At 39.6% G+C, this 25,220-nt stretch overlaps 1 protein-coding gene across 1 annotated transcript in view; it reads left to right on the top strand.

Annotated features, from left to right (window-relative positions):
* The window catches only part of ANKFN1 (ankyrin repeat and fibronectin type III domain containing 1), a 121,755-nt gene extending 107,190 nt beyond the window's left edge, over positions 1-14,565 (top strand). Inside the window, exons 16-17 of the mRNA XM_063296556.1 lie at positions 6,777-6,996; positions 13,751-14,565. Of these exons, the coding sequence (XP_063152626.1) occupies positions 6,777-6,996; positions 13,751-14,532 (1,002 nt within the window). The 3' untranslated portion in view covers positions 14,533-14,565. The remainder of the gene's footprint in view (positions 1-6,776; positions 6,997-13,750) is intronic.
* The last annotated feature ends 10,655 nt before the right edge of the window (positions 14,566-25,220 follow it).

Below are 25,220 nucleotides of genomic sequence, written 5' to 3'. Positions count from 1 at the left end.
GCCTTCTGTCACACAGTGTATGCTTCCCAGAAATACCTGAGATTGTGTCTGCATCCCTTAGCAAAGGTTGGCTTTTCTAAGTCATAAAATATCTTTACCTTGAGAGATTGCATTCTGCAGAACCAGACATCCAGTGTAATATGAATTTTAGATCTCCTTTATAATTCTTTCCTACAGATAAAACGAGCTGCAGGTTGTCCAGATATGTGAATATTATGTCCAGTAACTAAACACATACAGTATCAAATGTATCTCCAGCTTCCAGGCTTTGATTCATAGGCCCTCAAAGGCCAAAATAGAAAATGGTTGAGGGGCTGATAAAGAAGTCCAGGCTACTCTCAGGTGAACTTTGTCCCTCCATTTCTTATTGCTTGCTAAAAATGGCTTTTCTCCCTCTTGGATTTCCTACAAAGATGATGCTGTACTTTCCAAAAGCCATTCCCTATTGTATGTGTCTTAGAACAGCTGTTGCAAAGCTAAATACATGATACCTGTCTATTCGTTCTCTAATAAGTACAGGTAATTGAAGGACATTGAGGACTACTTCCTGCAAGTAATTATAGATGCCGCACAATAAGCATTTAAGAAATTATATCCTGGGACCTGGTCATATGAATCCACACAGAATTTTGAGCATCAGTTCTATCTCTATTCATTATGGATAGCTGGGGAAAAAGGATTAAAATCCAGAAAGGTTCACATGGCTGAACTTTGCCCTTAAGTAGGTAATCAAAAAGGAGAATCAACTGCACATACCCTGGGGCTGAATCAACATGAAAGAATGGGGCATTCCAGCTTTAGGATTCTAGAAAGTCCACTCTCATCTTTCTTCCATTTCCTTACTTGAACATGTTGGGAGCAGTAGACCACTATAGCTGAAGTATACCAGGTTTGGGGAGCTGGATATGAAATCTAGAAGAATTATTTTTTGAATTATTTTTTAACTCTCCATTTGTCTAGCCATTTACATCTGATGTACCAAAATCCAGAGTTTGCTACCATCCAGTAGTTGTCTAGATTTTTGCAGACCAATATGGTACCCCTAATTTTAATATCCTCCCTCCCCACTCCTGCAAATCCTGTTGTGCTGCCTCTTCATGGAAGGTGGTTGTTCCTGGGAGGGAAGAGCAAAGAACACCAGGGGTGTACAATCTCAACAGTGTCACCCAAGGCATGAAGGTTATCCCAGCTACCCAGCTAAAGGAAACAGGCACCTATAGCAGCCACATAGGAAGATGCTGGAATCAGATAATCATAGTATTGACAACACTGAAGGCATCATTTCGTACTGCATGGAAGAAGACAATGGTGAGCCACTCCTGTATTTTGCCAAGGAAACAACGTGGATAGACAATATAAAGTGACTGATGATATAGTGCCAGAAGATGGGCCCCTCAGGTCAGATGGGAATCAATAAGCTGTTGAGAAAGAACTGAGGATGTTTCAAAGTACTAATGGTGTTTATGAAATGGCTAGATTAAAGCCTTCAGGATGGCTTGTTGCTGATGTTGCCATGCAGGAAAAAAACAATCCAAATTTGCAAAGGAAGAATTACAGTGGGAACATGAAACGTAAGTATTAACATCTATCCAGTAAAAGATGGAATGAACCAACTACACATTGACATCTTAGGCATCATCAAATTGAAATGGACTGGAACTGGACACTTTCAGCCAAAAAATCATTATTACTCAGGACCCAAGAAACAAAGAAGCAATAATGTTGCTTTCTTAGTCAGGAAAGATGTAGCAAGAACAATACTTGATCACAGTGCCATCAGCAGCCAAATAATATCAGTTAGACTTCATGGGCAGTCTTTTAATATGACATTATCCAAGTTTATGCTCCAACCACTGATGCAGAAGAGGAGGTTGATGAACGTTATGGCCAAGTTCAATATGAAATCAACAGAACATGCAAGCAAAATGTGCTGCTTGTGATTGGAGACTGGAATGCCAAAGTTAGAGTCCAGAGAAATCAAAATGATTATATTATTGGATACAGGAAGGTAGAAAAGCTCAGTTGTAACACCAAAGATGTGACCAGGGACTGACTGTGAAACAGATCACAAATGTGCAAGTTCTAAGTCAAGCCAAACCAGAAGAACAAAGTCACCCAGTTTCCACAATATCCTGGCTGAATACTGTTTTCAAGTAGAAATCCAGAATTGTTTTGAAGCCCAGAATCTCATTGATAGAGAATCAGAGAAACTTTGGAATGAAACTTATTTAAGGATGAAAAGACACTGCCAAAAACCAAGAAACAGACAAAATGTAACTGGGTATCAGAACAAAAGGTGGATATTGCCAAGAAGAGAAGAGAAGCCAAAGATCTCAGGAAGGAACTTAACACAGAATTTCACAGAGCTGTTAAAAGAGAGAAGGAGCAGTATCATGACAACATCTGTAAGGACACCGAAGATGGAAACAGACACAGAAAAGCAAGGAAAGTCTTCCAAAAGATCTCCGAAGTCAGAAAAAAGTTCCAGCCTTGAATTGGTATGCTAAAGGATGACAGTGGACATAGAGTAATTAAGTCCAAGAAATCAAGCAAAGGTGGAAAGAGTCAAATTCTGTACAGTAGAGATGCCAACATTCAAGGTTAAACAATGTCATCAATCATAACCCCAGAAGGGCACCTTCTCTGTAGCAGTGTCTGCTCTCTGGAACAAGGTTTCCCCTGAAATCTGGATGGCTCCCACTCTGCTGTTGTTTAGAAGATATTTCTAGCCACTTCTGATAGTTGCAAGTAACCTTAAATTTAATCTAGGATGCAATCCATTTCTCTTCTCTGACATTGCTATTGTGTAAATAAATCATTAGCCTTATTAAACAGTCCTTAGTCTAGAACTCTGAAGCAAATGCTCCGCGATGGGCCTTCTTTTCCACACTACTTAATAAACAAGGCTTTTAACCATTTTTAAATTTACTTGTATTAATCTGATTATACTCACATCCACCTGTTCACTAATTCTCACCATCCAAATAGGTCATTTCTTTGGATACCTATTTTTTCCCTGACTTTTAACCTCCATCTTCCCAGCAGCTTCACCCTCCCACAAAGTGATTTCTTTTTTCCCAATCATTGCATTTATTACTTGTTACTTCTTGAGTGCTTTAGCAATATAGTGTGGCTAAGAGAGATGTATACATAATTGTCAGCATTTTTTTTTATTTCTGTATTTTTAAAAAGTAATGGCAGTCAAAAGTTGGCTAAATTAAAAAAAAATGAAACCCTTGTACATATGCTAAAAAAGTTAGAAGACATAAATTATTATGTTCATTCACATAGTATAATTGTTTGAGGACATTTTTTTTAAAAGAACAGAAAATACTAAGGATTCTAACAAGTGGGGAGGTCTGTTCTGCTCCTGACAAACATTTCATAGAGAAGACAGAAACTTACGCCCCGGGTTGCATGATTGTTTATGATTGATGAAAATGTGGCCATTTTTTAAACCACCATGTTTGTACCAAATTACTGTGACAGCATATTGGACCTGTCAGGTTCCTTCTCAAATGAAAACCAGCTGTATTCCACCTACTGGCAGCAGAAGAAGGGGGGAAAGAAACACTAATTCAGTCCACCACATACCACAATCTTCAGCGGCAACCACAAAACCACAAGAGCATTTGTATGATCCCAGATCTAAGACAGTCGCTATACAAACCAAACACTGTAAAGAGTGAAGGAGCCCATAAAAGCTGTCTTGAAAAAGGAACTAGTGAGAAACTAGAAAGTAAAAATTATATGTAGGCGATGGGTATGTTGTACCTAGACAGGCTATGGAATCGTGAGGAAAGAAGTTTTTCAAGGTTGACTAAGATAAAACAAATATCTGAAGCAGAATTTGAAAGTAAGTCCTAATTTAAATGTATAGTATTATGTGTCAGACACTCTTAAAGGCATAATCAGAATTAAGCAGCTGTACTTTGGTTTTATTATCAGGATAGACTGGGTAATGTCACATGAGTGTAAAGATTTATTTGTTTGTTTATTCATTTAGAAAATTTATATGGCTTCCCATAACTCTCGGTGGCAAACAGCTAGTTTGCAAAAAAACAGCAAACAAAACAGTATTTAAAAACCCTATAACCAGACAAATTTAAAATAATCCAACCAGAAATATATAACATATATATAACATATAACACACTTGGAAGATGTTGTGAACACTCTGCCAATCAGTAGTTCAGTGTTCAAACCTTTTTAAAAAATGGTGGCAATGCTCCATTATTTATTTTCAAATTTGACTGTTGCTTTTTTATATTCGGTCCTAACTTTGGGTTTTAGAGCATTTTGATTAATTTCCCCATTTTAATGTATAGGAAACAATAATGTACATTTAAAAAGCAGATAATAAATGGTTATGAATATAGCACTACCTGTAACAAACTGGAACACTGCCCCACGGGTGTGGTGATATCATTTCACACAGCTTTCAACACTCCCCTAACCCCCACCCCCCACCCCCACCTCCTGGAGATGCCCCATGAAATAGCTGTGTCTCTGTCTTCAGGTTACAGCTTAGTACGTACTCATGACACTGGGTGACGGTTAACAATGGGTACGTCTTCCTTGTTTTTAAGGAACTGTTTAAGAACATTGTGGTAGTTGCTAAGAGAAGTAGGATATGGTATGTCAGATGGCAGAGGACATAATTAGTACCTTGAATTACGTTCAGGATCTGAGAATCAATTTATTCTTTTCATTTATTCATTTAAATCTTCAATTTATTGAAGATTTTATATAGAGTAAAAGACAAGTCTAAAGAAAAAGAGAGAAAAGAAGAAAGAGGTGCAAGAAAAGAAAAAGAGAGAAAGAAAAAAACTAGTTATATTTCATAACTTGTTTTCTTTCTTTTTTTTTCTTTTCTTGCACCTCTTTCTTCTTTTCTCTCTTTTTCTTTAGACTTGTCTTTTACTCTATATAAAATCTTCAATAAATTGAAGATTTAAATGAATAAATGAAAAGAATAAATTGATTCTCAGATCCTGAACGTAATTCAAGGTACTAATTATGTCCTCTGCCATCTGACATACCATATCCTACTTCTCTTAGCAACTACCACCATGTTCTTAAACAGTTCCTTAAAAACAAAGTTAAAACAAAGTTATGAAATATAACTTCAGACCTTCTCTTCAATATATATTAACAAACCTATCATCTCCCCTCTCTCTTAACTCTTCTCAAAATCCCTTCAACCCCTTATTTAATTCTCATCTGTTTTAATCATTAAGGATCTGAGAATCAGTTTCATAAGCTCCTTAACAGAGCACAATGTTCCAGGTAAATTCAGATAACAGAAATCTTAATGAGATGCCACTTTGCAGAGATAGAAATGGAAGTAGAATGCTGAGGATGTGAGGCTTAAACTTTTCCCCTACTCTAATATGTAGGCAAATCTTGTGAGGAAGGACATGGTAGAAGTGGCTGTGTATTTTGGGACAGCAGCCAGACTCGTGTTTATTAATTGCTCTTAGCCTAAAGACTTGTAGGTGTTCAGATTTTTTTCATTTTTGGAGAAGGAGATGTGCCAAGTAGTCCAGCACATGAATTGTTTATATATTAGTTTGCTTGTTAAATGTTTGTCCTGCTCAAACTGGTGCCCATAGATCTTCCTTCTCCAGTTCTGTACCACCACAACAACCCTGTGAGACAGATTGGAATTAGAGATGATGTCATGCGTCCTCTGGGGAATTCATGCAAGGACCTACTTTCTGTAAAGCTGAGTCATTGGGTGGATGAAATTAAAGATCTGGGTTTTCTCACCTCTCTTTTTTCTGACAAATTTTTCTGAGTTCCTGTTTTGCTACACTCGTTAGGAGTTCCGTCCTAACATTGCAATATTTTAGGAGATAGGCTGTTGTGTTAGTTACCAGCAATAGCCTATGACTAGTTTTCAAAGGCAATATCAAACTAAGGGCCTGCTTGCTATACAATCTAGATGCTAGAAGTTATTGAATTACTCATGCCACCTTTCAGTCAGAAAGCCAGAATTCAGTTCACCATTTCTTCCAGAGTGACCTGGATATTTTTTTCTATTTTGATATAGGAACTTCAATATTCCTATGTGAATATCAATATTCCTATAGTGACCTGGATAATTTTCCTATATTGAATTTACAGAAAAGACTTGTTGAAGTTTTGAAGAATTTTGTGAGAAGGGACAAAGAAAAAATGAAAAGAAATCAAGTACTAGGACATTATTTGAAGGGACTAAAGATCAAGATTGTTAGAAGTAAAAGGAAGTAATATACAGTTGGTTTATTGAATCATGGTTAAAACAGATATGTTGCTATCTCTGTTGACCCTTAATGGACTTTTGCTGACATCAGGTCTGAAATGATGAGATTTTAAGGATTTGTTTATAGATAAGAGATGGGATATGGGAAGAAGAGATCATTTGTTGTATTTTGAGAGAAGGTGATCAGTTACTAAACTTGTTTATACTTGTTGTGATGAAGGGAAAAGTCACTTCTTTATATGTTTTTTTCTTTTCCTTTGCTGTATTCTTATTTTTCTTTCTTTTCTATTTTTTCTCTTTTTCTTTTCTGCGCCTTCTATTTTTTTCTTTTTCTTTTAGCTTGTATTAGTTTTTATTGTTGAAAATTGTAGTCTTTAATAAAATTACTGTGTGTGTGTGTTCATCTTAGAGATCATTGTCAAATTCTACTCGTATTATCTTTCTCTTGCAATTAACAGAAATCAATTCCATTTGTCAAGCAAAGCAAAAGTTGCTTGTTAACTTATATCTGTATTACTTCCTCATGCAGCAAATCGATGAGATATGGCGTGAAATGAGGTGGATCAATGAAGCACTGCAGTATGCACGGTATCGACCAACAACTTCTGGCTTGCCACTCATGAAAATTTTGGATCTCTCAGAGGAACCCCTGCAGAAGAAAATAAGCTCAACATCCTCCCATCTCGACTGTCTTCCATCCCCACCTCCCTCCCCAGAGATGGAGATACAAAGGAGAAAAGCAGTGAGTGGTAAGGGGAAAATACTTTCATCTCTTTCATCAAGGCACAAAATTTCCACAATTTCTGATTCAGTAGAGCATAGTCACAACTGTAAGCTAGAGCTGCCTGGAGAACTCAAGCTGGCTGTGTTATGTTTGCCCCTGGGTTTGGCATGTCTATGATAGGTCTCCATTCCTGACATATTATTCAGTAAAATTAACCAGTGCTCCCTTCCCTAACTTGGCATCATCCAAGTCTGGCTTCTAGTATACCCCATCAGTGTGACCAATGTAGAATAAGCACAACTCCTGTGATGTATTCTAATCAGTATTGCAACTGTTCTGCTTGAATATCTGTGGGTATGTAATCTCACAGTACTGAGTCTGATCTATACAGTATATATAGATAGATATAGATAGAGACAGTAGATGTATACATTTTAAAAATCTGCATTTTCTTCATCTGAGTACAGAATTTACAAAACAGAAAGAACTGGGATACTTCCACATCTTTCTCAACCCTCAGAAACATTTTCACACTGCGCCCCAAATCTCCTCTCCATCACCACCCATGACCTAACCAGTACTACTTTTGCTGACCAGCAGTGGAACATTAAAATAATCATCCATCCATAATAATCATTGCTCAAACTAGTTTAAATGAAGCCCATGAAATGGCAGGTCAGCAAGACAGCTTGACTTCAGAGTTGGAGGGTGAACTCACAAGCTCAGAGATCAAGTTAAAACTTTCTACTAGTCCAGCATAACTCAAGAATTAGTTGCTGTAAAATTGTTCTAGTATGGTTTTCTCTTGTCCCGTGGCTGAGTCAGAATTTAACTGGCTTAGCTACAAAAGGAAAACAAGAGGTGTTCCACACCTTGGTCTGTGCAGGGGCGGGACTTATTTCTGATCAGAGAAAACACTGGGAATGGAAGTACCTTCTGCATAAACCTAGGAGTTGTATGTAATCTGGAGCACAGCTGAAGGACAGAGAGGCTTGCTGAAAACTTCAGGCAAGGTCTCAGAAGCATTAAACAGCCCAGAAAATATAGACCTGGGTGATCACATACTGTGCAGTCTTTCTGTCTCTTTCTTAGAATGCTCATGTTTTGTCCAGCTGCTTTTTTCTTATTGCAGAATATCAACAGAGAAGGACAGACAGAATAGCTGCACAATGTCTTCTGATTGGTAGCACTGTGGGATCCTCCATCTGGAAGCATCCTAGTGATTTCACTCCATTTTGAGAAACTGCGACTGAACTTGTTTCTTTGTTCATCTTGGACAGTATTGTATAGTGTGTTCAGTTTGCGGAGTTGAGCATCCAGTCTCAGCTAATTTCATTTGCTTCCAGGTTTATAAAGTACTTCTGGGTGAAACTTCGGCATTGTCTGGGCAACAAACAGCATAATTGTATCTTCTGAGCACTGGCATGGACAATTTGTGGCCTTCCAGGTGTTGTGAAACCCCAGTTCCAATCAGTCCTATCAGCATGGCTAATGCTGAGGAATTATGGGAATTGTAGTCCAACAGCACTGGTAGGACCACATGTTGTCACCCCCGGCCCAGCAGCTGTCTTTGACTGTTACACCTGCTTCTGCCGGATTCCTTTGCGCAATGCTTGTGACCCAGGAAAATAATAATGGATTAATGAAACGCTAGAACAAAATGCAGAAGCCAGAAGGTAGTACAGGCCTTTGGACATGTATTTTATTTGGCCTTAGCTCCAAATCTTAAAGAGCTATTTTTGAAATGTCTGATGTTGAGATTTTACAGTTATATTGAATTTTATTGGGAAGCAGACTAACATTGCCCGTGAGCTATACGGATCTGTTTGGCATTCAAATGCCCGTCATTTCTTGGCTGCATCTAGGAAATCCATTCAGATGACCTAAGACATGGCAATGCAACCTAAATGAATCTCGAATCTGGACAATCTCTTTATTATGTTATAACAAAGACCGTAAATTAACACTCCACTCTAATAATCCTTTTATCCATATAATCCTAATAATCCCCTTACTTTAAAATGTAAGAATAACACAGAATAGTGCCTTGGCAACCAGATATCAAATATAAGAAAGAGGGAACGTGTCCAGATTTATTCTAGTAGAAACAACAAATCTGAGGTGAGTTTTCAGAGAACAGGACAGCAAAGCAAATTAATTGGCTTTCTCTTTAGAGTTCTTGTGTCAAGAAATTCCAATTAGCTCTGACTAATATTTACTAAAGTTAAATGACTTCATAGGCTTCTGTCAATGGAACTTGTGGTTTATATACAGTAGGCACAGCGTAATACCAAATATTAACCTCTGTGACAGATATTCTCATGGATCTTCCCCCCAAAAACTACCCCGGCTTTTACACTAGTCGGCTGTAGTGAGATAGTTTACAGAATAACCTCCACATAAAGAAAAAATTACCAACAATACTTGGAGTCTCACAATTCTCCATCTCCTTTTCCACAAAAGAGTTTGCACATTTCAAAAAAAAACAAACCCATTCAACACTTGAGGCCAGTTAGGGATACAGAGTTATCAGAAAGCATGAAAGCCAAACAGCACATCTAGCCATCATGTGTTTCCATGGAAAGGTATCGATGCAAACCCACAAGCAGCAGCTTGTTACCATCCACATTCCAGGAACTGATATGGAGTATCTCTGTTATTGAGGATAGCAATCAGCCATCAGAACTAGCTCTTGCATGCTACTATGTGCTTTAATCTCTTCATATCTCACCCCCATTTGGGCAATAAAGTATCTTTTCAGTACACTCTATGGACAATTCTCCCCAAACTTCCCGTGTTTCTCAGGGATAAGTTTAAAACTAGCTCTGCCCCTTCTTTTAATGTGAAGTGCCACCAATCTGGTTTCATTCAGGTTTTGCAGAACCTGACTCCCATACCTTACAGACAAGAATAGGGTACCACACGCAAATGCTGTACATACATTCGGCTGTACATGGTGAGTTGACTATTCGAAACGTACATTGTTATTCTCCAAATACATCTGCTTGGGGGCTTTTACGTTTGGCAGAACGTCTTTAAGATGCACCTTGCAGTTGTTATTTGGATTCTTATTTGGGTGGTAAAAAACTGGGGAGAATTATCGGTGGCTTCTAAGCTCCGTATCCCTTCTTTATAGGAAATAGGAAGAAGTAGGTGAAATTGATATTAGCTAATGTGACCTGTGAAATAATGAGCTTGAATCTCCTATTCTGATACAACCATCTGAGCATTAAACAATGTGAAATCAATTTCCTATGGTCTTAAAATGAGGTTAGTATAACAGCAACAACAAAAATGTGTAATGTATGCTGTGCACCATAGAGAATGTACAGTAAAGGTTGCTTACCATCCTCCTGATATTGGAGGCATAACTCAGGAGCCAAAACATTAATCCACATAGTTTAGTCTTGTTTTATTACTGTTGCATTTGGGGATGACATCAATAGAATTATTAACATGACTCTGGATCAATCACTGTATGGTAAAGATGCATATGCTCTTCATGTCTATATTCCTGGGACTTGGAGTTTATCAAAATAGCAAGAATTATGGATTGGGGGGGTGGGCATGGGAGTTGGCTAAAAGAATTATTGTACAACAGTGGAATGCAAAATATATAATACATACACTTGCAGCAATGGATTGTAGATATATGTTTTCTGTCAACATTTGAATTAGTCTTTTTCAACAAAGGAGCAAGGAAGACTTTTGAGCAATATGGTCAAAGTGTTTTGGACTTGTTCTGTTTCTAACATACAGTAATTTCCAGCCCTTAATTTCTTATTCTTTTTCTTTTTCCTTTCTTTTTTCCTTGTTTTGAATTGCTAGGCTGAACAGTTTTGAGCTTGTGCTTATCTTTTCATGCTGTTACCTTTTTTTTTTAATCCTTTCCTTTGGTTGAGTAGTTTAGCAAAACAAAATATTTTGAAAGATGCATTTCCCCCAGAGTATCTGTGCTGGGTGAGCATCAGGGACACACTGGTTGATGGCTACCCTGGGGTAATGGCATTGTGATGTACCTGTCAATATAACATTGTCAGAGGGCCCACACTCTCAGCAGAATAATGGGAATATGGTGGAGGGTGAACAGACAGATATGAAACCCTTTTATCTTTTAGATCCCACCCCTGGCCCCTCCATCACCATTTCACAATAATAAAGCAGATAGTGCATGTTAGCCTTCCCCAATGAGTGCCCTCCAGATGTGTTGCATAACAACTCTCATTTCTAGCTGGAAGAGGGCCAGGCAGGGGAACACAAGTGTAAGTTATCACTGTCCTGCTAAGCACAATGGGGGTGTTAATGTTCCATTGAAGTAAATGGCCTATAAGAATCCCTACCCTTCTACCTCCTTCCATTGTGCACAATCTGTCATGGCAGAATATAGGCTATCTCTGTATCCATTCACAGCATACAAATGCAGATGCACGTAATCAATACATAATGCTCTTCACTTTCCCACCCCACCCCCCAGTACAAAGTTCAGGTAACAAGTTGATATTAATTATTCCCCATGCCATGCACTCTGAAAACTGAGACCTGCACATAAAAACAGAGCCTCTTTCACACAGTCTAGCATCAGAATAAATCTACTGCAGGAAGAGCATGTGGCTAATGTTTGCCTTCTGAGATTGAAGACTTGTTTTTATTTTGGTTTGGCTTGGGTTTTTTCAGCGCTAGTCTAGTCTGTTTTGTGTTGGGAACAGATGCGGTGCTGAGTGGCATCATGTACCAGCCTTGGGACTTTCCAAAGAATCCAAGACCCTGCGGCTGGCAATAACCCCAAAAGGTTAGACCAACTGTCTAGAGTCAGGCAGTCCAGAAAATGCAGGAAGAAACAGCAGCAAGCTTTTTGGTGCTTTTCCCCTTTAGTTTAAAAAAAAAAGTTCATTCCTTTCTGAGTGGCAACAGGGACTGTATCTGCTTGGCCAAAGAAGCCTCTCCCAAACCTTGTCATAATTCCTTTTAGCTTCCCAGTGTTGCAGGTTCCAGCCTCAGCTTCCTTGGAGAGCCAGCAGGAGTGAGAGGCTCCAACAGTCAATTTTCCGCATCAAGGTCTGAGCCCTCTCTATGGGCATCCATCCGTCCATTCTCCTTTTCTCTTTTTAGTGGCACCCACAGTTCATATTTGTAGAATGGCCCCAGAAGCGGAGTTAGTGCTTGAACCTCTTATTCCATACTAACAGCTCCCTTTCCACATTGGACAAGCAAGTCTGCTGTACTGTGGAGCCCAAATCTGGCACAGAAGACTGCAGTTTTAATTCTGTCCAGTCTAACAAACTTACCAAAAAAAATATGCAACCAACAGTAATATAACCAAGTCTTGTGATAAAATTAAATAGAAAACTCCATTATTAAATAAAGATAAAATAATTCCTTGGACAGGATATAGCCCAATTTAATGTAGTTAAAACTCTGTGCAGAATACAATATACAAACCATTCAGATTCCAAATAACACATAATTGCATTTTGCTAGATTCTTTTAACCTATTTGTCTTAATATTAGTGGAATTTAGCATGCAGGATCTAAATGAATAACAGTAGTGGTTAATGATACCTTTTGTTTGTTATCATAAACAAATTTCAGAGTAGAGATTATACAGATTTCCATTCAGACTAAAAGCATTGCAGAATTAGGGACTACTTAAGACCTGCTTTTGCTCTGAAAATGCACCTAGCACAACAGCCATTCATTTGACATTCTTCTAATGGACTCATTTTCTCCATGTTGTCAGAGTTTCAAAGCATGCAAATGAGAGGTATAGTTTAAGCAAGCCTAAAACTATAAGGGCTCCTCTTGTCCTGGGGCTGGACAACTGAACACCCAAACCAATTAAGAAGTCAATAATGCATGAAGCCAATAATTCATGGTGAAGTTATTAACCAATCCAAGCTCCATGCCAGAGTTTCAAGCAAGAGATGAAGCATCAAACAAAATCAGAGATCAAAAGCAGATGCAGGAGTTGGTCCAAGAAACAAAAGCCAAGGTTTCACTAAACAGGTAACTCAAGAATAAAAGGGCTACCATTCTGGGCTGAAAAATAATCACAATGACTATTAGTGGCTATCTGAATGTTCACAGCCCAGAAATGGTAGTCCTATTGGAAGATACTGGCTGAATTCATGTATCACACTAAGCCGTAGTTTTTAATCATGGTTTGTTAAATAAGCCATATTGACTAGATTCACCCATAAAACTAAGCTACAGACTATTGTTTATAAACCACAACAGTTGGATTCAGTCACCCCATTAAGCCAATAAACTATATTCTGGTTTAGGACAACATGTGAGCCAAGTCAATGTTTATAGCAAGTAGTAGTTCATAAGAGAAGGATGAGCCATCCATAACTGTTCCTGAGTAGATTTTTTCAGAAGAAACCCATCTTGTTGTTTCTTCAATGGACCCTTCTGTGTTTGATGACCAAGTAATTCTACACAGTCCTAGCTTGGCTTCCTTCTCAGAATAAATGAGGGTCCTGGTACATCTGAGTCAGCAGTCCAAAGCTATCTCCTCAAAGGAGCATGATCCCACCAGCCCCATCCTGATCAACACCAATATTTTCAGCAATACATTCCTCCACCAAAGGGGAGCTCTTCAGTAGACATGATGCCTCCAACATTAGAAACAGTTCTTAACCTCCTGTCTTCAGGAGACAGTAGAAATGCATTCAGTAACAAAGAAACCCTCTATTTCAGATTAATTTGGACATAGAAGATAGGCATGCAGCTAAGACGTGCAGTCTGCCCCAGGTTAATCAATTCTATTCTTTTTGCAGATTCCCAGCCATATTCTGATGAAGAAGGCTGCTCAGAAGTGTTCCTCCCAACCGACAGTGACTATGATTCTAGTGATGCTTTGAGTCCGAGGGAGCTGGATTTGGTTTATTCATCCTCCCAGGATATCTCCCATCAGGCAGTGAGTTGTCTGAGTGGCAGTGCCCCAGATGTCCTCCATGTCCATGATATCAAGCCTTGCCTAACTCCAAAACAAAACCCAAGAGGAAGCAGTGTCTTAGAGACAGATGTTGATCAGTCTACAGAGAACATGCAGAGCCTGTCAATAGGAAGGCTTTCACCAAAAAGCACAGAAAAGAACTCCAGCTCAAGGCAATCCTTGAGTTTCCTAGGGAAGAAGAAACACGGGAAACATCAGCACTACAGTTATTTCAGCCGACACCATCGTTGGCTTCGTGTACACAGTGAGACCCAGTCTGTCTCTCTCTCTGAAGGTCTTTACACTCCCCATCTCACACAAGCCATGGACTTCTCTCAAGAGCCCACTCCTGGTGAGCAAATCAGCATTTCTATTGATTGTCCCCGCAGCACTTTCTTACCTCATGCTTCAAGCCTCCCAGAAGAAGGGAAAGACAAATACCAAGAACTGAGGCCAAACATCCGCAGGATATATGTTGAGCCTTATAAGACCACATTATCCAGTGAAGGTAGCAACACCCGGTGTGGAGATCATACAGATTTGCACAGCCCTTTGGGTCAGGGCAGGATGGCAGAAGATCAGTCTTGTTCTAACATCACCGAAGTGTTCAGTAGTGATCTTTAGGAGATCATGTTGCCAGTAGCACTGCTCCTCCAGCCTGCCTTCAAAATACGATCACAGTCACCACAAGTGGGAGACCAGTTCTTCAGAACAAACTTGGCATTCAGAAGTCCCAATTCATGTCTCTGCCAGACTGAGAGCAGACTTTCAGTATGGTTTTCTAAGAGAAGACATGGAAAGGTTTAACTTTTGCATCTATGCTTACTTGCACTACCACTTCTAAAGTAAGGTGACTGATTGCTGACTCTTTAAGCTTATCTGGTGTTTTAACAGGCCAGAAAGAAATGTTATCTTTTTCACATGAAAAAGAAGCTTGCAGGAGGCTTAAAATGTTTCATGACAGAATCTTCCCATCCCAAACAGTCAGCTTTGTCCTTTGCTTATTGGATAGCATTTACAGCCCCTGGGAGCTGATTTTTTTAAACAATATTCTTCCTCTGAGCAACAGGAACTTTATCATGTTGCACCAGACTGGGCAATGCAACATCCGTAAGGATGAATATGAATAATTCATAGCAATTGCTCAGAAAAAGAACATTGATTTTTAAGAATAACAAGATGCCAGTGGTGCAGCCAACAAGGTCTCTGCAGACAAATTCAAAATGGGGCAGGCCGCAAAAATTACAGGTAGTCCTCGACTTACGACCACAATAGGGACTGGAAGATTTGCCATTAAGCAGGGTGATCATTAAGCGAGGCAGCATGTGACCACACCCAATTTTATGATATTTTTTGCGGCAGTTACTAAGTGAATCACAAAGTTCCCCATTGGTTTTGCTTGCCAGAAGCCAACTGGGAAGGTCACAAATAGCGATCATGTGACCCCAGGACTCTGCAACCGCCATAAATACATGCCAGTTGCTAAGCACCCAAATTTTGATCATGTGACCGCAGGGAAGATGTGATGGTCGTAAGTGTGAGGACCAGTTATAAGTCACTTTTTTCAGCACTGTCGTAACTTCAGTCACTAAGCAAATGGTCATAAATCAAGGACCACCTGCATCTGATTTTATCCTTTTCCCTCCATTGTAACTCTCTGGGGGAAAAAATCCTCAAAAAGGATCTTTTCCCTGATCCCAAAGTTTTACTGGGAGACAAAAAAGCCCACCCATTGTTTTTTCTGTCATAGTTTTAATATCTAACAGCATGAGCAGTTTTGCACCTGCAGCATTTTTTAGCCATACCACTTGAACAGAAGAATTCTTTCAGGACGTAGCTACCCTAAAGCATTGCATCAGTCCACTTTCACTCTTAAAAATATTTCTTTGCACATTATAGGTTGACAATTCCCAACGTTCTTCAGGGGGAAACCATGATAAGTGATATAAACAGATACAGTTTTTAGAGACAGCCCCTGAGACAGGAGTTGACAATCTTATTTAGAAGGCAGCCTTATCCTTTCTCGTACATTTCAGCTGTTCTGTCAATGGGACCTGACAGTTCACCCTACCAAAAATGCAGAATGAGCAACATAATTTTGTGGGCACACTCAAGAGTCCCGTAATGGCAGGTTGCATTTGTCATCATTGTATACCAATTAGCTATTTTGAAAATGAAAGCCTCCATTCACAGTTCGCCTTTATTTGTTTCTTGTAAAATCTACTGATCTTAACATTTTGAATGTAAGTACACTTTTTGGATTACCCTCCCTTGAACGCCCTTTGATTTATACAACTCCTCAGTATGCAGATGGAGGTTCATATCAGATCTCATCTTCCAGGTGGCTCCAGGTGGGAGCTTGGACCTGTGAAGCAAAAAAGTATGTTTCCCAAATCTGGGCATTAACTCATATTACATAGGACATTTTGAATCATGACACATGAAAGGTGAAATTAATTAACTGAATCCTAAGTTGAAAATGGAGTAAATTTGCTGTCATGGCCATTTTGGCATTACAAACCAACCCTCTATGATAATAACAGAACAAAGGTTCGACTCCTTTAATTAATTAATACATACACAAGCATATTACAAAGGTTTGAGTCCTTGACAAATTAATGCATACACAAGCATATTACTCCTGATTTTCTCACTTTGTTGATGCTGTAGTTATAGCATTAAGTGAATGCAATATTTTCATGTTAGTTTGAGAAATATAAACACTTATCTCACAAAAAGTATTATGGACTCAGCTTCGCATGAAGTTGACAGTATTTTTAGAGAGATTTGAGAAGACTGCAATCATAAAACTTCTACTATAAGGATACCACCCTATGAAAGATACTACTTGCTTTCATTGCATTGCCATCTCTGGGCAAAGTAGTATATCAATAACGCCAAGCCTTTTTGCCAGAGACGTTAGTGAGATGAGCACACTTAGCATGAAGAGTTAATATTTCTAGCAGTTTTCTCCCTGAAAAATCATAAATGGTGCACGTCTTCTTTTCACCTTCATGCTTCATCTATTTTTGCATAGATACTGTCCTGTCAACAGACTTAGACGCCTCTTACAGAAACGTCAGAATTTAGTCCAATAAGTTATATTTTCAAAGCAGTGATAGTTTTCTACCTTCTTCTGATTCTTAGAATTTACCCTCATCAGTTCTATAATGCCATTAATCAGGCTTATTGGTTTGGATTTGTTCCAGAAGCCACTGAGCTTGCTAATGCCAGTGGGCTGCAATAATTTCACAATCAACTCTCAGTGAGACTTCGGGGTTGGTGAAGACAGCATCAGTCCAAAGCAAAAAGTGATGCCATGTAGACTTTGATGTTCGGTTCATGGCAGGTTATTAGGGTGGGGGGAAACACATTCAATAGTGCAAGGGCTGCTAGATCTGAAACAAGTTTATTATTTTTTTAAAAACCTGCAAATGTTGAGTATCTTTTATTTCTCCATAAGCTCACATATTTGTGGAATAGTCAAGCTATTCAATTATCTCAAAATCTGGTTTCAGTGATGTTCAAGCTAATAATGGGTAGTTGTTAATAGCTAACAAATAGTACATATTTTGTGAGATTTTGGATTTAGTAGCTATCAAGATCAAAATGTTTTGTCTAAGACTACATGTTTATATTGAAATGAGAGTGCAGGGCCACACAGTAATGACATTTTGAAGCCACTGAGGTGATATTTGATATCCAAAATGGAATTCATTTTTTTTAAACTAGAAATGTTGCTCAAAATTTAAAATGTTTGTGACTTTCAACTCCTGGAGCTATTCATGTCCCTTTGACACATACTGCCTTGGGCCACTTCTTAGTTGGGAATATATCATGGGAAGCATCCATATATGTTATAGGACCTGCAAAGGGGAGGGTGCTGCTAGGTGGTTTTGCAGTTCTGGGTACAAGCCACTTGTGGGTAACTTTAACTGATAGTAGAATGGAGGAAATGGAGAAGGTTTTACTCAAGTAAATGTGGCCACCATCAAAATGTTTTTGCAGAGTCTGCTTCCACAGGATTTAAAGTACCTACCTGCACTGTTCATAAGAACATGGGTACCTCTAGAGTTCTCTGCCCACTGATCTGTAGGGAAGGCAGAAGGAACCAAGCATGCTTACAAGTCTCTGGATGATCAGGACCCCGACCTTATCAGGAGACACTCAGATCCTGGAGCCAATTGAATACACTAATAACCTACAGATGTTGTTAAATGCACTGATGTCTACAGAGGGACTGGTCATCTCATGCATGTGCAGAGCAAATATTTGCAGCAAGCTACTAATTTTAAGGAAAAATGCCAGGTTTTCTATGTAACTATGAAAACTTGCAACTAGCATTCATTGGTGTCTGCTCACTTGCAGAAAATCTGCCTCCAAAATACTGGTGTCAAAAACAACAGCAGCACTCAGTTTTTTGCTGGACTAGGTACCACACCTTCATTAATGCCTAGGTACTACAGTGCCCATGCAGAAAGTTATAAATTTCCAATTCATTGTTGAAGTGTAAATTTTTTTTCCATACAGCCAATGAATATTTGAAATGGTGTGAAGAGAAAGGGGAGTTCCATGCACACACACAATCACACACACACAATCACACACAAACACACACACAGGTAAGGGGATGTTTTATTCCCAAATGTTTTAAAAAGATATATGCATCTTTCTATTCTATGTGTTACAGACACAGTGACCAAAATGATGCATTAAGTTGCTGGTCAACTCTTTAAATGCTTGGCTCATGACTGTTATGGGATGTAGATAAATATAGATGAGATACAGGTATACAGTAGATACAGATATAGATAGATATAGATATAGATATATGCTGCCTTATGAAAAGGTTTCTGGTATATTTGAAAAAAGTTGTTGCACAATTTTTCAAGAGCTTCTTCAGGAGGAGTTAACTTTTGCCATCAACAAGAACAACACACACACACACACCAAACACATTTTTGTGTTTGTATCTGGTTACTGTGGCAAATGATCTGGTTTCTTCTTCCTTCAGCCATTGCATCCTCACCCCACGTAGCAGGAAAATGGATGCTTCTCTCCTGGTGTTACCTTCTTGCAAAGATAAAAACCCCTTGAATTGGTAAAACAGACAGAAACTTAGTTCTGGAAATATGATCACCATGTTTTCTTCAGTGCCATTGATGACAAAAGCAAAATGCTCTGTAGCATGCACACAGTGGAAATATTATGTTCTGGCCCACCTTGGAGTTTTACTCTCCATTATGATGGGAATAATTTTTGCTTGAATTTCCTCAAATCCAAGAGGAAGAGATAATTGAGGCTGAAAAAGGAAAATCTATCTTGCACATACTAAGGGGTAAGCAGGCATGGTTACCAAGCCATATTTCGGGGTGGGGGGATGTTTTTCCTATTTTTTAAAATCTGGAAGACAGCTGGGATGAATTGCTAAACCAGCTATTCCAGAATAGTTCTGCCGAAGCCAGGGACATCTTCTAAGGCAAATGCTTGGTGAGCTGGACCGCTGAACCATTTCCTTGTTGCTTTTCTCACTTGGAAAGTCCAGAATGCAGATTGCTACGCAGAACCTCTCCAGTACACCTAAACATAATTTGTTTGACTGTGTCCTTTAGTCCTCTCCTGCCTGGACCTGGCACCAGAGCCCCAAACATCCACTGCAGCTTGCCCTTTTTAACCACCAAATACTACACTTGTTAAAGTGAGGAATAGCCCTCCTCAGAAGAATGTGATGCCTACTGCATTTGTTCTGCCTGCTCCAGGTTGGATGAAAACCACTTGCCTAGTATTCTGACCCATGTCCCCCCATTGGTTCAGGAAGGGGAAGGCCACCTTAGGCCCAAGCAAGTAAGAAAACTGACACAGTGACACAGCCCTCAGTGACACAATTGAAGCCACCACAAGGAAGTAATCTGGGTCCTTTCTGTTTTCCCCACCTTGGAAAAATTGGTTGCATTTTCTTCTTGCAATGACAGTTTTTGGCCCTACAGTTTGTCAGTGTGAAAACGGGGAATGGTGCAGTGCTGACCATCTTCCAGAACTGTGATTTAGATAGCTGGAAACTGGCAACTTCTTTTATGGATCCAAAGACAAAGCAGCCCTATTCAAGGGTTAAAGAGTTTGTGGGGTGGATGGTGATTGGAGACACGTGCTTCAGACATTAAAAGACCACGGTGTGCAAGCAGAGGACATGTTGTATTATAGTAACTTCTCCCATGCCTTTGAGAACTTTATGGTACATGGGGAACTTGGAACATGAATGTCATGAAAGACAATGTGTTTGGGTGGCAAAGGTGCTATCTAAGGGAAGGGACCAGGTAGCATTTCCCAATCTTCACTCTCTTGTCTGAAAGTTTAGCCACTAGACAGAATTATGCCTACTCTTCTCCCTTAGGGAAAAAAAGCATCTTAGAAAAAGAGTTGTAAATGAGATTCTTGAGATGTGTTTAATACCAGGATCAGCCTGATCACAAAAAGAGCCAAAATGGCTACATGCAATGGCAATATTTTGAAGATTGCCACTAAACCAGCATGGGATCCAAAAGGGCACCCCCAATCCTTTGCAATGCCCCAAGCAGAGGATGCTGGGGCACAACTTTTGATTGTGTGTGTGTGTGTGTGTGTGTAGCAGCTTGGGAGGCAACATGTTTTCAGCCAATCCTGTGGAATACCATCTAGCTTTGTCTATATAAAGCAATTTGGCTGTTGATTGGTTGTCCTTGTTCTGATTCTTATTGTAATTTGTTGCTGTCCATGCAACTAAGTGTATGTTAAAAGTTTCAAGTTGGGTACATTAAATGCACAATTTTGTGTGCTTTAAATTTCTGTACATACACGGATGCACAATACTGTAAGTACTGTGTGCTAATTGTCCTCGGGGAATTTTGCCTCCCAAATAGTATTTTCATGTATACGTCTCTTTAAAAAATGTTTTAAAATACTGCTGTATTTTGCGTGCCTCTCCACATGGGTGTTTTGGAAAGAGGCCTGGCTCTTACACAGAATATTAAAGGAATCTAATTTTCAACATATATTTTTGATAACTTCAAATGTATGAAATACTCTTTTAATGGAAAATTTGATCAGCATAAGAAATACTAAATCTATTGGAGTGAATGGTATTCACAACCATACAACCGTAAGATTTTATTTTTAATTGGAATATGATTTTGTGTCTAATAAGGTATCATGGACAAGGTGTCCTTTTGAAATTTAAAAAACATAAAGGTATTATTTGTTTGTTTGAATTGCATTTTTAGTTTATTTTGCTCTCCAATATTAGATTCAGGTCACTTGTTCATTTCCATATGATTTGCTTTTGGTTTCCTGCTTTTGGAATTGATGTTAAGTGTTACCATATATACAGGTACTGATTATAAACCAGCTGCCCTTCTCCATTACAAACATCTCTAGAATTCTTTGCAAATCAACCTATTCCAAAACATTTTTACACAAAGCCAAGGAAAGGTAATTGGTGTGGTCTCGAAGGAAGCTGAGCATTTATTAGTTGCTTTTGCTCTGCCAATGGGTTATGGGGTCTCCCCATTTGCAGGAGAATCAAAAGTTTCAGGGAGCAGGTGATGGCATAGAATTTTATAGGCCATAGAATTTTATGGGCCATTCTACAAAATGCCATAAAGGCCTCTGTGGTCCCAATTCTATCATTGTAGGAAGCTGCCCTAGAACAGTGAATGGATCTCTCAATAACCTCTTCTTGCATTGGCTCTGCGGGTTCTCTTATCTGGTAGTTCAAATGATTGAACCTGGGATTTGGGACTTGCAAAGCATTAGTTTTTCCAGTGGATTATGGATTTCAGCTGGGCTACACCAATTTTCGGCTGCATTCTCATTTTACAAGTTGTTTGATGATTGGTATCAACGTGTCCTACTTTCATCATGGATGTCTGTCATTGCAGCTGCTCAGAAAACACACTCAGCATTATCCCACATGAGACACTGGCATAAATTAGCTGTTTACCACACCCATTGCTGACAATATATTTCTGGACACCTTCCTCAATCTCTGTCTTGATGCTTATCCAAGCAGCAGTGTGGTGCAGCTGATAGACCGTTGGGTTGAACATACTAGGGTCAAAAATCTCACTCAGTTATGAAGCCTATAGGTGATTTTAGATCAATCTCTGTATCTCAACCTCATCTGGTTCAAATATTTAATGTAAGAATATAGCACCTTGTGTCCCACCAAGTTCTTTAGGGAAAAAGGAAATCTCTGTGGAGTTGCTTGAAAAAAGAGCAATGGGGTTGAGAGGATGGGAAAGACTGAACAAATCATAGTTGGGTAGAGGTGATGAGATCCTCATATTGAGAGGTGAAAAATTTAAAGAACAAAAGGCAGGGTATGCAGTGGTGAAAGCAAAGATAGAAAAATATGGAGAGAGAGGGTGCATGTCATTGGCATAAAGTTGTGTAGCTGGATTTCTTATCACCTGCCTTTAATTGGTTTGGTTACTAGTTTTTACTCCTTTTCTGTGAGTTTCACAATGTTGCTAGCCCTGAAAGGAAGCAGTACGATGGAAGTGTGTGTATGTAGTCTCCACAGAGAACTGCTACAGTAGTTATATTACTCGTGATCAGTGGAGTACTGATTGGGCGCCATCAACAGTCCTCCATCACAAAGTTGGAGATTCCAAGGAACGATCTGGAGGAATAATGAGCCATGAAATGAAATTGGCCCATCTACATAATGCTGCTTCCTCCTCCTTTCAGATTTGGGGGTTTGCATGTCAGTATATATGGTAACATGTTTTCCTACTGAAGTCACTGTGCAGCACTGCAAGACAAAAGAAATGTACTCTGCAGGCTTCAAACCATCACCAGGAGCATTTTAAATTCGTGAGTCTGCTTTGACACAATAGAAAGGGTTGTACAAAAAGGCAGCCGAGGAGTCTCAGACAAACGTCAAAAGTGTGCTACCATCGTGTGTCCTTCCTTGAGCTTTCAATTTCCAAAGATGACAGTTTTGTTGCATGTACCAGCCTAAGTAAACAAGTAAATAAATCATTAAATGCTCAATGGTCACATCACGGTGACCTACCTTGCATCGTCACCCCAAAGCCATGCCGCTAAAACAAAACCTGGTATGTGTGCATGTGTCTTTACTGGGACTGGTGCATTTCTGCATGGACCATGATGCATTCCCTGGGATTTGCTTGGCTGGTTGTCTATGCTTACCAGAGCTTACGAGCTCTTCTTTGCACAAGAGAGAATCCAGGTGAGCACTTACAGTTTCTGTAAAACGCTTTCCAGATAGTCATGCCTTGTTGTAAAGGAAGGACTGTGTCGTTTTCTAACTGCCTCTCGTGTTGTACACTGAAATGTTTTAAAACCAACTAGAGAAAAAAGCAGCTGTGAAATGGACCAGCTTCTAACAGCATGTTTGTGACTTGCTCTTCTGATAGCAGCAGCAGCAGCAACAGTTTGAACTTTTTCTGTTTTCTTATTCAGATGTGTTGTCCTTTCCCAAGTAAAATGTCGCTTTTCCTTAATAAACCTCACTTTACTTTTAATTTTGTCTTCAAATAAAAGAATACAATTAAAACATCAAAAGGAGCTTCAAATTGTTTAAATAACACTTGGTTTGTATTTTGTCTTGCTTCCTGAGGATCTTGTAATTCAGTAATTCACTGCTACCACCACCATCTTGACTTTTCTGAGTCCCCTGCAGGTGTCACTGGCCTGAAAGCAAGGGACCTACCACCAGCCTGTCCTCCTTTCCCAATAGGGGCCACGTGGCAGCTTTCCACTGTACTCTTTCCTGCTCCCAGGCCATGCTCCATTCCCCATGGTCCCCATCTAATGACACCAAGCCCCAATGTATTAAGGCAAGGAACATGTGCAACGCCTCCCCCATTCGAGTCCTAGCTCTCCCCTCTTGGCACATAACCAAGATGCATTGATCCTTTTGACAGGTCACCCATTCCTTGATGCCTGGGAACAGATGATGCCATCTCCAGACAGACAGGCTCCCTCTCCAGAAGTCTTTAGCCAGTCCTGATCCTGCAAAGAGAGCTGGCAGGGCCATTAGACCCTTCCTGACAGTGCTTGTCCAAAGGGGCACTGATGAATAAGTGGCAGACGAAACATGTTTGGCTGAAAAAACTACTTGTCAGCAGATGATTTGAAAGATAATGTGAGTTTTAACTGAACGGTATTTAGAAATACTGAGAAAACATACTCAAGTGTGGTACCAATTGCTGGAGTCTACCATATAGATTTTAATACTGAACCAGCAATGGTTGGTTCCATTACTGGACACTCAGTGTTTGGCTAATAGAATAGGTGACCCTTGTCCAGTCCATGCTGAATTTTAGCATTTGGGAAAGCGACATCTATATAAGGTCTCCTTCAAGTAGAACCTGATTCCTGGTGACTTCATGGCCACAGTCCTATCGCTTTTCGGGAGCAGTATGAAAATGATTTGCCACTGCTTCTTCCAGGAGATTTTTTAGGCTTCCTAATATTTCCTAGTGGTCTTCCATCCAAGCAGTAAACAGGCCCAGCCCTGCTTTGCTTTTAAAAGTAAGCCAAGGTCAGCTGGGTGCTGCCTTCCCCAGAATCAGATCTGTATCACTTATTTAAAAGAATACCTCATTGGATGTTACAACCAACTGAGCTATTTTAATGGGAGTGGGGGGTGTACTGCAATGAATCAGAAATGTATTATGATTCGCTGCACGGATAGCTTAACCCCATTCTGGACACCTTTGGCTCAAAGCCATTGGCACATGCTGGCAACCAGAGACTCCCTTCTGCCCTAGGCTAAATGAAAAGATGGAAAGGGTACAGTGGTCCCAGTATTTCTGGGAAACACAACAAAACCGCAGTTCCGTGGGATATGTAGTGTACAAAGCTGTGAATGCTGTATTGGTTGTGAAGAGAGAATCTGCTGTGCACTGCTATGGTTTTTAGAATGGATCAGTGGAAGTTCACAAAACTTTTATGATGGGGCGGCTATTCACTTGCACTTTCGAAGTGGAGCACGGATGAAAGGATAATGTCATTTTCCCTAGCCTTTTTCCAAGGGAAAACAACTTTATTTAAGGTTGCCAGGACAAGGCAGTTTGCAGTTTAAAACCTAATCCCAGGAACCATGGGACAATTCAGTTCTTTCCCCCTCCCCTCCATCCCACACACAGACAGGGCTCTGACCTTCAAAGGGGTGGGGTATAAACTGAAATTGAAGCTTCCAATACTGGCTTATTAAGGGAGGGAAATCCTGTCACTGATTTTGGAAAGCCCCCCCAAAGTCATACTGGGTGCTGGGCAGGATAGAAAGGGGCTGAGGATCCAAATGA

Source organism: Candoia aspera, chromosome 2, assembly GCF_035149785.1.
Source record: "Candoia aspera isolate rCanAsp1 chromosome 2, rCanAsp1.hap2, whole genome shotgun sequence".
NCBI classification, from domain to species: Eukaryota; Metazoa; Chordata; class Lepidosauria; order Squamata; family Boidae; genus Candoia; species Candoia aspera.
This window is presented reverse-complemented; position numbering and strand designations above follow the sequence as displayed.